The sequence below is a fragment of the Camelus bactrianus genome, chromosome 11 (assembly GCF_048773025.1).
Source record: "Camelus bactrianus isolate YW-2024 breed Bactrian camel chromosome 11, ASM4877302v1, whole genome shotgun sequence".
NCBI lineage: Eukaryota > Metazoa > Chordata > Mammalia > Artiodactyla > Camelidae > Camelus > Camelus bactrianus.
In genome coordinates this window covers 31489848-31504822 of record NC_133549.1, presented here as the reverse complement: position 1 = coordinate 31504822, position 14975 = coordinate 31489848, and the positions used below count along the sequence as shown (strand labels likewise).

Here is a 14975-nt window from a genome sequence, read left to right as displayed (position 1 = left end):
ATCAAGCATGTGTTAATTGACTTCTAGGTACTGGTACCATCCACATGCATCAACTTTGAAGAGTGCCTTTCTTAAAAGAGAGGACATGGGAAAACAATCCCCCCCCAATTCTAAATTTCTGGCAAAGATGCTAGAAAATAAGGTCAATTTTTTTTCTTTCATTTGAAATATCGGTTCAGTTTTGGTTCTTAGTGCTTTGCCTTTCAACAGAACTGGGCAAACCGGAGTAAAACCTATCAGTGACAGAGTAGGGAGTGAAGGCGGGGTCTTACATCACTGGCAATTTCCCTGGACGCCCGGGCCGTCTGGAATGGGATGGCGTCCAGCCTGAAGTCATAGCCGCCAGCCCGGGTCTGTTCCCAAGAGTTTCGGTAGACTTTCTAGTTGAGGGAAAGAAGAAATGAGTGAGCAAGCAGTGAGTAGCTCCGTGTCTGATGTGCTCCTGATTCTCAGCGGGAGTAGCTCCTAAACACACACCCTCTGCCTTGCTGGCTCCCGGATGGCAGAGTCCCTGGCCCCACGTCCATCCTGAGGACCTCCCCAGCTCTGGGACTGGGGGTGCTGGCCACCAGGGGCTGAGCATCAGGCCCTGCTCTTGTGGGCCTTGGGGGTCTATGGGTCTGGCTCATTTGCTACGTCCGATGTTACCTGCCCCACTCCTTCCTGCCTTTGCTTTCACTTTCAGTGCCTCCAGGTTGCAGCTTCTAGATGCCAGAGCTCAAAGTCCAAGAACCCTGTTTCTTCCCACACGCTGGAAGTGCCATTGCTTGGGTCCCGGCACCCATGTGTTCATCGGCTCCACTGGCTTCCTGGGGGCCCTTGTCTACCTCTGATGCCACCTCACAGCATCCCTGTGAAGCACGCTGCATCCCATATGCACCCCTGGTGCCTGCACTGAGGGGAGAGCCTTCACCTGAATTAAATTGATTGTCAGGAACCTGACCAAGTTCCTGACCCATGCATTTCACATCTTTCTCTTTCATTTTTTGCCTTTTCAAGTTCTCACATACCCTCCAGGGGTCTGTAATCACATCCTCTTAGTCCTCAGGTAGACCCACATCACCGACGGAGGCATCAAAATCTCCCGTGCCTTCATGCAGCTCGTATTTTTTTCCAAGATAAGGGAAAGGCTCCATGAAAGGCATCATCTGGAGATCCCAGCGGAAGGCTGTCCTCTATCCCGCCACAGAGAAGGGAGACAGCATGCAAGGCGCATCACCAGCAGGTGACAAAGTGACAGCCCCAGGCCGTGTCGGGCGCTCACTCATTCTGAGAGCCAGGGCAGGTCAGGGGACCCTTAAGAACCTTACTTTCGTCACTTGGAAATAGAGGCTAAGGCCAAAGCTCTGTTCTGCAGGGGTTTGGAGGGATTAAGCCAAGGAGGAGTGGGAGAAAAAAAGCAAAGTGTCACGCCACCCTACAACTGGGCCCAGACTAGAGGGGATCACGGAAGGCTTGAGCCAAGCACAGTGGATCTCATCAAACGACGAGTGAGGTCCTGCTGACCGTCGTCACCTTCACCTTCATCTCTGCCTCCAACTCCAACACCCAACACGAGCCAAGTACCTACTAGGTTCAAGGGCCTAGAAATACAGAGTCGGTCCTCGCTGGGGCGATCACCTAACTGATGAACCACAGACAGGGCCCAAAGGATGAGATCTCCTGGGTCACTGCTGAGTTCAGCAGGCAGGACTGAGAGGCACGTAGAAGGGGAGGAGCATTCAGATGACAGACCACCCAGCCCTGGAGCATTCTGCTTCCTGCTTCGGCGTCCCGCAGACAGTAGACTAGCAACGTCCTGATCATCCCCTGGAAAGGGGACTGTCAGTGCCTCCCTAATAAGAGTCTTCGCACCAGATCTGGGCTAGGAAATGACGCCAGTCTTTCCACAGCATCAAACACCAATGTCACCCCACTTTGGTGTTTGACGCACCCCAGCTCCCGAGTCTCTGGGACTGAGGGTCAGCTGGAGGGCACAGCCCAAACTGGGGTTCTCCCCGAGGCGCTCGCTCCCCTCCCTCAGCAACTCGCCCCTGTGTACTGTTTGCTTGGTTGCCACGGCTTCCTGCCTGAGTTTTTCCCATTCTGTTGAGGTTTCTGCCTTGCCACTGGGAGTCTTTAGATTCCGCAGGCACTTTGATTTGGAACCCTGGGCGTTCCTCTTCTTTATCACAGTGGGCACAGTTTTGCCCTCATCCTCACACATTAGAGTCATTTGATTTTTAGTTATTTCGGCTGCCTTACACATCTCAATGGCTTTCTTTGCCCAGGAAGGTCACTTTCCCTCCACATCTTCCTCACAGAGCACTTGATCCAATTGTGCGTATTCCACACGCCCCCGAAGAAGTGCTCTTTCAAAAGAGGTTCATGAGTTCTCCATACCCGCGTGCCCTGGCGGCTAATTTCAGCTCCGGGACTCTACAGACTGGCATCCCATGTGAGAGGAAAGATGCTTCTGCCACCAGCCTGGGGTGGCTGTCCTCCTTAAGCTGCGTCTCACATAGACTGGCAGTTTTATCCCAGTTTCCAGGGCGATGGGGCCTCCAATAGTTCCTCAAATGGAGGCTGCGCCTTCCCCTATCCTTGAAGCATTAATGAGATGGATTTTTTTGTCCAAGCTCTGTCGAGGGGGAGGTCCCGCTTCCCCAGATGGAGGTCAGCCCACCAGAGCTGCCGTTCTAAAATTATCCCTCGTGCATCCCTCAAAAGCATCAAATGGTCATAATAACTCATATTTACAAAGCACCGTCGCATTCACCGCGTGGGATCCCACAGGGCTTTACAAACGCAACAAACTAATACACACGCTAACTAGAAGGCGCCTCTCGCCGACCCCTGCGAGGCAGCCACCTCTGGGGTGAACGGCAGCAGCTGTTGATCTGCACGGAGCCCCAGGACACAATGGCCAGGCCAGGGAGGGAAGAATGGCCAGGCTGTGGGAGGCCCCGCGCTGCCCCAGGCCGACACACTCTGCCTGTGTTATTCTGATCTGACAGCATCTTTTGATTCCGCCGCCTCGATACCTGTTATCCCAGGATCACAGCGCTGCCGGCAGAGCGGCCGCCTATTCTATTACAACCAGGGGCCTCCAACCCCTGCTAACAACAAGCCTGGGTTTAGGAAACAGCAGCTTGGTTATGCACGCAAAGGGCACACATCCAAGGGAAACAGACATGTGGGGGGCCACAGCCTCAGGCACAAAGGAGCGGATTGTGTTTGGACCCAATGGACTACAATTGCAGCATCTTTCTAAACGAGAAAGCGCCACTCTGTCTCCAAACTTACACTGCTCTGAATGGCTAAGGAGAGGTGTCCAGGGACTGGACAGAGCAGCCGTCTACACCTGCCAGAGCCAGGGCACCACTCCTCTGACCGTAACCCAGCACAGGACCGGGGTCTTTGGAGCCACGCCCAGCATCAGGATTTGAGAGCTGGAAGGAACCACAGGTGTCAGCTGGCATAGCTCCATCCCCATTTTACAGCTGAGGAAACTGAGGCCCAGCAAGGAAATCAACTCAAAATCACACATGCCATTTGTCCCACTCTCAGTCCAGGGTTCTTTCGGTTCCCAATCTTCCTTTCTAGGAACTTCTTTTTTTTTTTTAAGCAAATAAAATCCAGTTTGGGCACAGATAATTTCACAGAAACGGGCACACCCCACATGAACCACCGGTTCACTTACATCGCTCAGATGCAGCGCGTTGAGGCGGGCTCTGGTGAAATCAGGGTGGTCAGGGACCAGGGTGTATCTGTGCAGGGATTCGGCATCCCCAGACCTGTACAGCCGCTGCAGGGAAGAAGGCTCTCGGTAACTGGAGAACTGCCTGTGCTGCGGCCGCAGGCTGATCCCCTTGCCTGCCTCTCCCACCCCCGTGCCCACCAAGGGCACAGAAGCCACCCCTGCACGTGGAGAGCACCCCTCCAGAACCCAGAGGGAGGGAGGGGCACATGCGACTGGGGTCAGGTGAGGGGGGTGGTTTAAATGACCCCTGCTTAAAATATTCATCAAGATCTGCTCCAAATGGGCCACGTCACCCTGGTTGGCTATTCCTGTGTGTTTTACAAACAGTAAAAGGTGAGTGGATATTTTGGAGAATCTTTGCAATTGGGCATTGTTCAAGCATTTTACTAGTAACAAGATGCTTCAATGCCTTTGTTATTTGATATTAATAAACATAATAAAAAGACCCCATAGCTAAAAAGCTTTAAATGCCTTAATATGTGCACAGAAATTCGAAGTTTTCATAGTCCACCCTGGGTTCCAAGAAGACACAATTTTAAAACTCAAGCTTAATCTTAGTTGCTACTTTTAGGGCAGTGGTCTAAGAACTGCAAACAATTGTAGGGAGTGGCTGAGCCTTGTCTATTTGTAGAGAGGAAATATGATATTTAATATCCCGACCCTGTCCCACATTCAATTTGGGGTTTGCAAACATGAACTGGTCAGTACAACATTTGGACTCTGCATGAGGATGGGGCAGCTATGACAGTGTGTGTGGGCAAAGTCCAATCCCTGGACAATTTCAGAGAAAAAAAATATTTCATTTCCTATTCTTTGCAATAAATACAGGAGAGGAGAAATGGGGCTAAGTCATACAGAGAGTAAAAGCAGAAAGAAGCTTTTGATAAAGCTGTTCTCTTTTTTTTTTCCCTAATGGTTTATATTAAGCTTTTAATTTCATTGTCATCTATCAAAAATTAAGATGTATCTGCCCTGTTTGGTAAGGGAGCATCAATAATACTTAGCATTATTACAGTTAGGATTATGTATCAAACCATAGAAAGGGACATTTATTAAGGACTTACTATGTTCCAGATACTTGCTAAAAGCTTCAAGTACTTTTATTTGTTTAATCCTCATTTAGTTCGCCCAGTCCTAGGAAATGCTATCGTTACACTCCTTTCAAATAAGGGAATGGGAGTTAGATGAGATTAAGTGACTGGTCCAAGATCAGCCAGGTGAGGGACAGAAGTCTGCACTCACACCCGTCCAGAGCCCGTGTTCTTCAGCACTGCCCACCGTACGGCACGGCCCACTCCTGAGCCTGCGATGAGTGGGGGAAACACCTACCTCGTTGCAATGCACGTAGCTGTTCTTGGCATGAACCAGGTCCGGGGAGTCAACCACCGTGGTGAACTTGATAGTGTCTGGTTTTTTACGGTATTTGGTCTGTAAGAGAAACACCAAGATTCTCGTGAAACAATCAAGGCCCGTTTTCTGGATGCAGCTTGACCCCACCTACTCAGGACCAAAGGTACCAACGACATGACTGGAAGACACGTCTCTCTTCTTGGTGGGCACCTCGGTAGCCTACGGAAGAGATTCCAGCTGCCTCTGTGATGAGGAACATTTTACAGGTATTTACTCTCTTGAAAAGAGAGGCTGCAAAATACCACAGCTCATCCCAATAGAGGAATTCAGTAGAGGGAAGGATCCGGCATCCAGGTGGCCTTGCTCAGACCCTATCCAAGCAGGTTCTGTTTCTAAGGAACTGAAGGCAGCGCCACCCTCAAGGAGATCCCAGGGCAAGAACCTCTAGGTCGTCAACAGGGTGGGGAGTTCAGCTAATGCAACTGTACCTGTGCAACATGCACCACCTCCTGAAGCCAGACAACCCCAGGGCCCTGGGCTCTCCGACTAACTCAGGAGGTGGGCGGCAAATCCTCCCCTCGCCCCCGTGAAAACAGTGGGCCAGTTCAGACCATACTGGTACATGACGCATCTGCTGAGAATCTTCTAATGCCTCATGCCGCTTTCACTGCCTGGTTGGAACACGCCTCTAACTCCCAGCAAGTGAATTCATTTGAAGGGAAATCTTATTCTGTCTTGGGGATTTGGTTGCAAATGGTTCCAGAAAAATATCTGGAGTCCAGCAGCCGTGGGGGCCTCTCGGGGTCTCCAGTGCATCCGCAGGTCCCCTCGTCAGGAGGAAATTCATGCCAGGTTGCGTTTCTGGTAGAGCCAGGTTATTGGTACCTCGCTGATGAGTTCCCCGGCCTTCTTTGCGCTCTCTATCTGTGGGGAGCGCAGCGCCAGCCATCCGGTCCCCTTCATGCCCATCAGGTCTGACTTGTAGCGAAACTGTGGGAAGAAAACCATTGGCTTTTCTCAGGAGAGTGTCGAAGACTGCTGGGGCATCCTGTAACCATGCTTCATCACAACTTTTCAACACCGGCACGTGGGGTGCCTTCTACATGTCATTATGTCAAACGGAGTTTCTGCCCCTCCCAGAATTAAATAATGAATTGTGCATAAGATACGAGACACCCCCTCCTGTGAAGTGGCCGGATCCAAAGTGGAAGGTGGTGACCTGTGGGAGTGATCACTTAAGGAGGCTCCGAGTATATATACACCCCAGCCCACACATCAGCCCCGGTTATTTTGTTTCAGTCTGGCAGCGAGGCCACTGACCGCCTGCCTAAACAGAAAGGTTCTCCACACTTTCAGCTGATAAAAGGGCTTTGAGCTCTGGATCAAACCCGCTGTGACTCGGAGCAAATCACTGTACCGAAATGTGACTCAGTTTCTCTCTGTGATACCTGGAGGTCATGACAACCCCTCTGTTCCCATGAAAACACCTGAGAGTCCTGAGGGGTAAAAGCCACTCTGTATGTTAGATTTGTTTTTTTCTTGTGGTGGTGGGCGAAGGGGCAGACAATTATAGCCGGACTCTCAAAACTGGAGCAAACCCGGATGCCACTGGCCAACGGCGTGCGAGCCATTTTAATCTTTCTGTGCCTCGGTTTACCCCCACCACCTACTGCTACTCATGATTTGATTATATTGCATAAATGGGTTTAAGCTTTATTCATTTTCTTCATTTGAAGGAGTCAGAAGGTTAGACCTCTCTCCAGCATCAACTGCTGGGAGAAAACAGTACATGGTGCTTTAAGACAATGGGTCTGATCAGGAATCGCCTAACATGTTCACTCATTACTATTCCTTGACCTGCACCCCCATTACCTATGAACAGACAGTCGCTTGAAAGCTTTTCTTCCTCTCCTTATGGAAATGAGGCATTTTTAAAGGTGGAAAAAGCCTCTCTAAGGAAATCTAAAATTTGGATCTAAACGAAGTTGATAGCATTTCTCTAATTTAGATATAAGCTTTGCTGTAACGCAGAATACCACTCCTGAAATCAGCCTGTCGGCCTTTTTAGTTTTCTTTCATTTCAGGAATCACAGTACTCCTCACAGCTGGCCTCAAAGAGGGTCCATTTCTGATCTACTGTCTGCTGGTTAATGCCCCTGTGCAAATTCAACTCTGCTTTCCAACTGGTGCAGGAAGACATCACTCAGGTTCAGGAGCACGTTTCAAAACCCCATGTCAGTGAGATGGCTTTTTATACCGCGATCTTTCAGTCTACACCGGCAAAGCTTTTGCCTTCCACTCTGATAAAGAACAGAGAAAATTGGATAAATTTCTAAGTTAGAGAGAATAATCCTACAGGGCCTCTTCACAGCCAGGCCTTGCTCCTTTCATAAGTGAGATGAAGTGGGGGGCGTTCTTTCAACTTGCCTTTTGTTGAGCTGAACAGTACAATTGCAGGTAAGTCAGAAGGCAAGATGCTGGTTCCCCAAAGATCTGACTGCGCCTCAGAGTCTCTTATAAATGGATTGTCTATTGATATTGCAGCTCCCAGCCCAGCTTTGACTATTCACGCAGACCCTAAAAACAACACGCCTGCCCCAGACTTCACCATGAAAGATGGGGAGGGGGGAGGAGGGCTGGGGAGAACGGGCTACTCAAAGATGGGTTCCAAGAAGGATTCTAAGAATTAATAGAGACCTTCTCAGGCTGTCTGGTTGAATCTGGCTTTTCCAAATGGCAGCTTTGTTATTTGCCCTTGTGTATCTTAAGACCTAGAAGTCACATTCAGATTCACACATGGGGTCTCCCAGCACCCCCATTCTGGAGCACAGGGTGGCAGGTGCAACGAGCTGTAGCTTTCAGCCCCTGAGTTCCAACAGGAATGACATGATCAGTTGCACCCAGGAGGTGGCCAGGGGAAGGGGTATATTTGTCATATTAATAATAACCATTATAACCACTACCTTGCATGGGATGTGGTTTGCTTTAGATTCATTATCTCATTCTGTCCTCAAAGGATGGGCTCCTATTCCCACCTAATGAAGAACTTTGGGGTTCAAATGTTTGTTCAGATTTTCAGAGGAGCCACCAAATGCTGTCCACTGGGTATGCCCCATAGGTGGTCCTTAAGAGAACACACAGGAGCCAGAGCTCCTGGGTTCCTAATCCAGCCACCTGGAGGAGCCAGAGAGCACTGAACCCCGAGTCAGGAGCCCAGAGCCTCCGCTTTGCCTCTATCTGTATGGTCTTGAGCAAGTCATTTCCCTGCCAGCTTATGACCCTCAGCAAGTCACTGAAGATTATAGGTTAATGACCACATCTATAAAAATGGCAGTACTACCAGTACCTCCTCAGATACTACATGAGATCGTTCGTGCAAAATATTTAAGCCAACGTCTGGCCCAGGATAAGCATTCGTGTTTCCTAGGTATTGTTATTGCTGTTGTTGTTATTTCTGATGGAGAAACTGAAGGCGGGAGAACTTAAGGAGTCTCTTGAGGCCATAAAGGGAGGGGCCAGGGCTGTCGCATTGACTGTCCCTGCCTGTGCTTTGCAGGACATCCTGCAGTGCCTGCCTGAGATCACGGAGGGGAGTGTGGGACTAAGAGCAGATCGAACCAGCACCCATACGTGGTAGGGCGTGGCCTGGACAGAGCACTGACCCCACATTAGGCTGTACACATGCAGGTACGCAAATGTGCTCACCCTGCACATGGCTCCCTGCTCTGCTTGTCCCCATAGCGTCTCACCATCTGACCTTCTCTGTCCCTCACTCATACTTTATCTCCCTCCCATAGGAGGGACACTCCATGACCCCAGGGGTTTTTTGACTCTTTTGTTGATAACGGTATCCCCAGGACCTCGAGTGGTGCCTGGTATGTAGTAGGTGCTCAGTAAATATTTGTTGAATGATTGACTGAATAATTCCAACCTACAAGATGCAAACCAAATGAGTCATTGTCGTTAGATCTGGACGAGGATCTGAAAGGCTGGAAAAGAAGCAGAGATTTCCACCCAGGCCTGGTGGGAGGAGAAGGGTTAGGGGCCGATGGGCTGCGATCCTGGGGTGCCCCCTACCTCACTCTGCAGAGCGTGAGCCCGCTTGGCCCAGGCCATCTTCAGGTCCTCAGGCAGTGCCGTGAATGCGTGGCACCGTGTCCTGTAGTCATGGTCGCTGGCCAGGGCCTGGGCCTTCCTGGCGTGGACCAGGGGCACCATGTCCAAGGGCAGGTGGCACTGGCCTCGGCCGCCCGCCGCCTCCCTCCTGTACTGAAGCTCGCTCTGCACATGGCCCATCCGCTGGCAGTGCCGGAGCCGGGGGTCGTCGCTCACACTCCGGGCCCCGATCAGCCTCCCCCGCTCCTTCACGAAGTCATGTCTGTAGAGAAACTGGAGGGGAGGACCAGGTGGTCAGGGGCCGAAATTTGGCCCGCTTTATTCCACCTGTGCATTTTCCTTCCAGACACTACAAAAATCACCTGTTCTTACACCAGGAGGGGATGATTATAAGAAAAACCACAGTAAGGTTGTCCTGAGAGCATGCTTCCTCCCTGGGGGAGGAACAATTAAAACACTGCTCCATTCCTCCCATCTAATTAAAACCGGATCTTTAGAACCAAAGGGAAGGCCCCGCTCCCCGTACGTGCCCTATGGCCAGAAGGAATTTATCAAAAATCGTATAAGAGAAACTTGCGCTTTATCCCCTAGCACTTGGCAAAACATCAAACCCCAAAGACGGGATCCGCTTATTTGAAGTCGACATTTTCTGTGATTTGTTTGTGGGAAAGAGAAAGTCACCTTCGTGTCCCAAAGCTATGGACGTTATCAACAGAGTGGCTGAGACACAGACTGCAAATCCTACCGCCAACGCAGGCAACTGCTGAGAGCCAAGAGGGAGACGTGCTACGGCCCTCCCCCAGTTTCTACTGCGGTTCTCTTTCCAATTCTGGGTGGAGTTCGAAAACAGGCAGTTCACACGTTCCAGGGGCTCGTTGCTTGGACACTGCAATTAGATCTAAATCATCATCTTTTTCCTGCTGGAGACCTTTGCCTGCATTTAGCTTCTGATTACGAGAGCCTTTCTTTCCCTGTCTCCGTCAAAGAACCTCATTCATAACTAATAGATTCTGCAGGTGACATCCTGTCTCACATGGTGATAGATTTGCTTTAATTCAGGAAAATCAGCCGCAGACATTGTTTTACATGAAGTTAACAGAAATTAGGCGAGATGGAAGGTCATATCATTCGACTCACATCACTGGCTAGATCTCCAGAGACCCGTGCCGCCTGGAAGGGGAGAGCGTCTACTGTCAGCTTGTAGCCTTGAGCACGGAGATTCCGCCAAGACTCCTTGTATTTTGCCTATGGAAGGAACACATGTAGATCTTCTTTAAAAAAAAAAAATTACATGACTCAACGAACAAAGGCAACCCCTCTCATTTGTAGTGTGGTGTTCCAGAATTGATTCCTGACAAGCAAAAAGCTTTCTATGTTGCAAAGAAAGAGCTCATTAGCACCCACATGGTCGTGGGCCCTGACATGTATATATCAGTGCGTCTGTGGAAGGGTATATTTAATATGAGCATCTACAAGATGTATTTTTTTTAAGTTGCTATGAACACCAGCAGGGTCCCTGTGAGAGCGCATCACAGACATGGATGTAGGTGGCCCCAGAGCAGGCCTCAACTTCAGCGAGGGGAAAGGCTTACGTCACTCAGATTGGCCGCGTTTGTTTTCGCTCGGACAAACTCCGGCAGGCCCAGGGTCATTGTGTACTGGTGTCTTGCATCCTCTCCTGCTGCTTTATAGAGGCGCTGGGCAGGGGGAAAAAAAAGCAAGAAAGTAAGTGCTGTGCATTTCAGCAGGGCTAGGAGGAGTCCCTCCTTTGCAATCGGGAAATACGTTTGTCAAAGGCCATTGGCAGTGTCATGGATACACCTTCAGCCTGGGGAAGATGTTTGCCTCCATGAAGACAGTCTTCGTGCATCAAATTGGGCGCTAGGAAAGGAATATGTAAGAAACTGCAAGTTGCTTGTGATGGGGTTCAGGACATGTTACCCCAAAATACGGTACCTAGGCAGAGTGACTATTTTAAGCTGAAGGAATCAGGAAGCAGCAGGTGCTGGAAGAAACTTCGCCCCTGCAGCAGGTCACACCCCTCCTGCGGGAGGTGCCCTCCCTCTGCCGGAGGAAGGAGGAACCTGATCTCTGACCTTGAGGGACCCGAGAGGAATTCAAATGAACAAACCTGGCTAAGCTTCCCCCAGCTCATCCCCTTCCATCCCACCACATTTTCCCTCAACTTTACACTTTTCATCAAACCTAAAATAAAAAGCACCCAGGTTTATTCCTTCTGGTCTCCATTTCCTTATACTAAATAGATGTGCAGGCTTCTCTCTTGTTAGCCTGTCTTTTGTTACAGAGCCCCAGCCGAGAACCTAAGACAGGGAAAGGAAAAGATATTTCTGTCCTCCTTTACGCTTTGCCCAATAATAGGCTGAGGAAAGAAAAACACATTTCGGAATACTGTTGTGGTTCTTCCCGTGGTAGACTTTTTCACTGAAGACACAGGGTAAAGACAAGATTAAGGCCTGGGGAATTTAGGAGAAGCTGGGCTTGGTGGAAGGGAGGTTCCCAAGCCTGGTCTGCAGCCTTTACCGGTATCTCGGGAGCCTCCGGTGAGTGAACTCACACCGGTGCTGCCGGGCACGGCCTCAGCCCCTCGGAAAACATCCATTCTCATGATTAGAAACGGTTCTCTGGTTGCTGAGCTCTCCAAGGCCAGGGACTACTGCAGGGGGCGCCGTTGCCCCACAGCACCCAGATGGCAAAGCAGGCAAGGAGGGTTCGGTGGGAATTTTAAAATGGACAACGTTGCCACACTGCCTTTTGGGCTTCCTTATCCCGAGCTTGGGGTGAGAGTGGGAACTAATCTATAAATAGCCAGATCTCAACTGACTTTTTTTTTTTTTTAGGTAGGAAAAACAGTATTTTATATTTACACTTACGATTGAATCTGTTTGGTTCAAAAGACGAGTTAGATTTTTTCCCCCTACTTTTTTTTTCCAACTGACTTCTAAAAGTGAGGATCAGAAGAAGAATCTTAAAAACTCACGATGATGATGCAACACTTCATTCTCTGCCAAGCTCACTTGCTATGTCAAACTTGTGAGAGAGCCCCTAAGAAGAGGGAGAGCTGCCAGGGTGATTTTTTGTAGTGAGAGTCCTTCTCCGGGCCTCCCCCCCACCCCCCTGCCCCGTGCTAGAAGGATTCAAGTGAGAGGAAGGGGAGGCAGAGAGTCAAGAAGCCTGGCAAACATCACACCGCATCACAGTCCATGGACAGACGCAGATCCTCCCATGACCACCATCAGGATGACCCTGTAAAAATGGGTAGCCAGTCTTTGCCAAGCTAGGACAAACACATGGCAGCCCAGTACTTCTCCAACTTGAATGGGTATCTTGCTCCATGACCATGCCGATTCAGTGGGTCTGGGGTGGGGCCTGAGGTTGGGCATTTCTCACAGGCTCCCGGGAGATGCTGACATTGCTGGTCTGTAACTGCATTTGGGGGGTGAGCTTGCAGACGAAACCAGATTTCCAACTGGGCCTTTCTTCTTCCTTCTGGAAACCAGTTAGGCTCCGCCTAATGACGTTCTTTTCTTTCCCAACTTCCATGCAAACACCCGTGCTTCCCGCCACCCCCAACCGCACAAATATTCACACATACTTTTTCCAACATCAAGCAGTTTTTTCAAAAGCCCATCCCAAAGCCATCCAGAGATTTTACCTCATTTGTAATCTGGCTGCTGAGTTTTGCATGAGTGAGGCTGGGAGTGTCTGTCACGGCCGTGAACTTGAATGACTGGGGATGCTGACGGTATTTACTCTGAAGTCACATGCAAGAGGGAATAAGAAGACTCAGTAAGATGCAAAACTAGAGGAAAAACCCGGTCTTTAAGTACTAGTTATAAAACCCCATTTTGCAAAGGCTGCTAGTCTGTCACCCGGAATCTAGTCTGTCACCTCCTCTTGTGACCTCGGAACTCAACAGGGTGAAGAAGCAGAAAGGATAGAAGAGATGAAATCAGATGCTTATCAACAGGAAAGAGAGGGCTAGTCCTTTGCCACGAATGTGAACCTGACTACTGAAATTTGTGTTTTGCTCCCAAGTTTCCGTTCCTCTCCGGAGACCTGGGCTCCTCACCCCGGGGGTGTACCAGAAATGACCGTGCAGCGTGAAATAATCCACATGCCGGCATGCCCCCCTTCCCCCCAGGAGATGGGATTCAGTAAGTCATCAGTGGGCCCAGGCCTCCGTATTTTTTTTTTAAGTTCCAAAGGGAATTCTGATGCACCACAAGGTTTAGAAACCACTCGCTAAAGAAATATTATTGGAAAAGTAAAGCACAAAGTTAAATCTCAACTCCCACAATGAGGACAGTTCTGCTGGCTCAGAGCTTCTAATCAATGCCCAGGCTCATCTGAGGCACCCGGGCTGGACGCTGACCACCTCTCACTTCCAGAGTCTTCCATTACGCCCTCCTGCCCTTCCACCTGCTGTGAATGGAAGTCCTGGAGCCCTCTCAGGGGCGGGCAAGATTCCTCAGGAGTTCAAAGAGCTTAGAATTCCAGGCTTCTGTACTTCTACCAAGAAATCATCACTAAGCTGATAGCAACCATCTCACATACAGCCACCAGAGAAGCACAGTGCTTAGACTGGTGCTGGTCCTCACAAAACCTAAATGAGATAGGTCTGAATATTCCCATTTGACTGATGAAGATGTTGAGGCTGAGAGAGGGCAGGTGACTGGCACACAGCAAATGAGTACTGGCCTGGAATTTCAGTCTCCATCTCTGTCTCCAGAGCCCACTCTCTCTTCATTGTATCACAAGCCAGTCTTCAAAGGGACCCTAGGAAAGTGCATCTTGCGAGCCAGTGGATAATTCTTATACGTTAATAGAGGAACTGATTCAGTGTCTGCAAAGTTGTTTTAAACAGCATGCGGTCTGAACGGAGAGGCGAGTAAGAAGAGAGACTGGCAAAAGGCTGTGCGGGAAGTTGCCCCTGCTAACAGTGTGACATCCAACTGGCTTTAGCAGTAAGACACAAGCTGATTGTTCTGGAGTATCCTCTACTGTGGAATACTCTCGACACTCCCGCCCCATCCTGCGTCCCTGGTTACCTCACTGATGAGTTCAGACGCTCTCTTTCTCCCTTCAATCTCTAACGTGCCTGGAACGACACAGGCCACACCTCGCATGAAGTTCAGGTCCGACCGGTACAAATTCTACAAGGAACGACACAAGGAATCAGAAAAACTAAGCTCGGGGCACAAGGAAGCAGGGCGAAGCCAGAGGACCCCCGACAGACAGCATCACGATTAGAACTCATGGCAAAGCCAGTCCCTCCAGATACGTCATACTCAGCAAATGCACGCACGCTTCTTAGTAAATGCTCGTTAGGGAAACAAAAATGTACGTCAGAAGAAAATAATTCCGCCGTCACTTGTCTCTGAAGCTGTTAGTGGGATGCTCGGCGGATTTTTATTTTAACGTGGGCTATCAAAAAATAAACGCCGGAGCGGATTGTGGTTAGAAAGGCAGTTGTCTTGGGGCAAACGTGGAAACGGTTTAATAGGTCTTCAAAACAAAACCCAGCAGCAGAGGGTGACATTAATTAATCATAGGTTAAGAAAGAACTAATAAATGAATCCAGAATAACCTGGCAAAGGCCTGAGTCTGTGCTGGTGGGGGTGAGTGCATGTACCTGAGTGATCAGGGCTGACAGTTTAAAGGGGACCCCCAAATTCACTCCCCTTCAGCCACAGAGGCACCCCTCCCCCAGGCATGCCGCCTTCCAGTTGCTATGGTGATGAGAGAC

At 49.8% G+C, this 14975-nt stretch overlaps 1 protein-coding gene across 11 annotated transcripts in view; it reads right to left on the bottom strand.

The window, feature by feature from the left end:
- NRAP (nebulin related anchoring protein) overlaps nt 1-14975 on the bottom strand; it is a 66296-nt gene that overhangs the window by 3033 nt on the left and 48288 nt on the right. For 9 of the 11 annotated variants that reach the window (XM_074373595.1, XM_074373592.1, XM_074373590.1 and 6 more), the window contains 9 exons: nt 14278-14382; nt 12882-12980; nt 10801-10905; nt 10346-10453; nt 9170-9481; nt 5978-6082; nt 5072-5170; nt 3683-3787; nt 273-380 (listed from right to left, as the gene is read on the bottom strand). In XM_074373595.1, the coding sequence (XP_074229696.1) occupies nt 273-380; nt 3683-3787; nt 5072-5170; nt 5978-6082; nt 9170-9481; nt 10346-10453; nt 10801-10905; nt 12882-12980; nt 14278-14382 (1146 nt within the window). The remainder of the gene's footprint in view (nt 1-272; nt 381-3682; nt 3788-5071; nt 5171-5977; nt 6083-9169; nt 9482-10345; nt 10454-10800; nt 10906-12881; nt 12981-14277; nt 14383-14975) is intronic. The other 2 variants (XM_074373598.1, XM_074373593.1) reach the window with 1 other exon arrangement.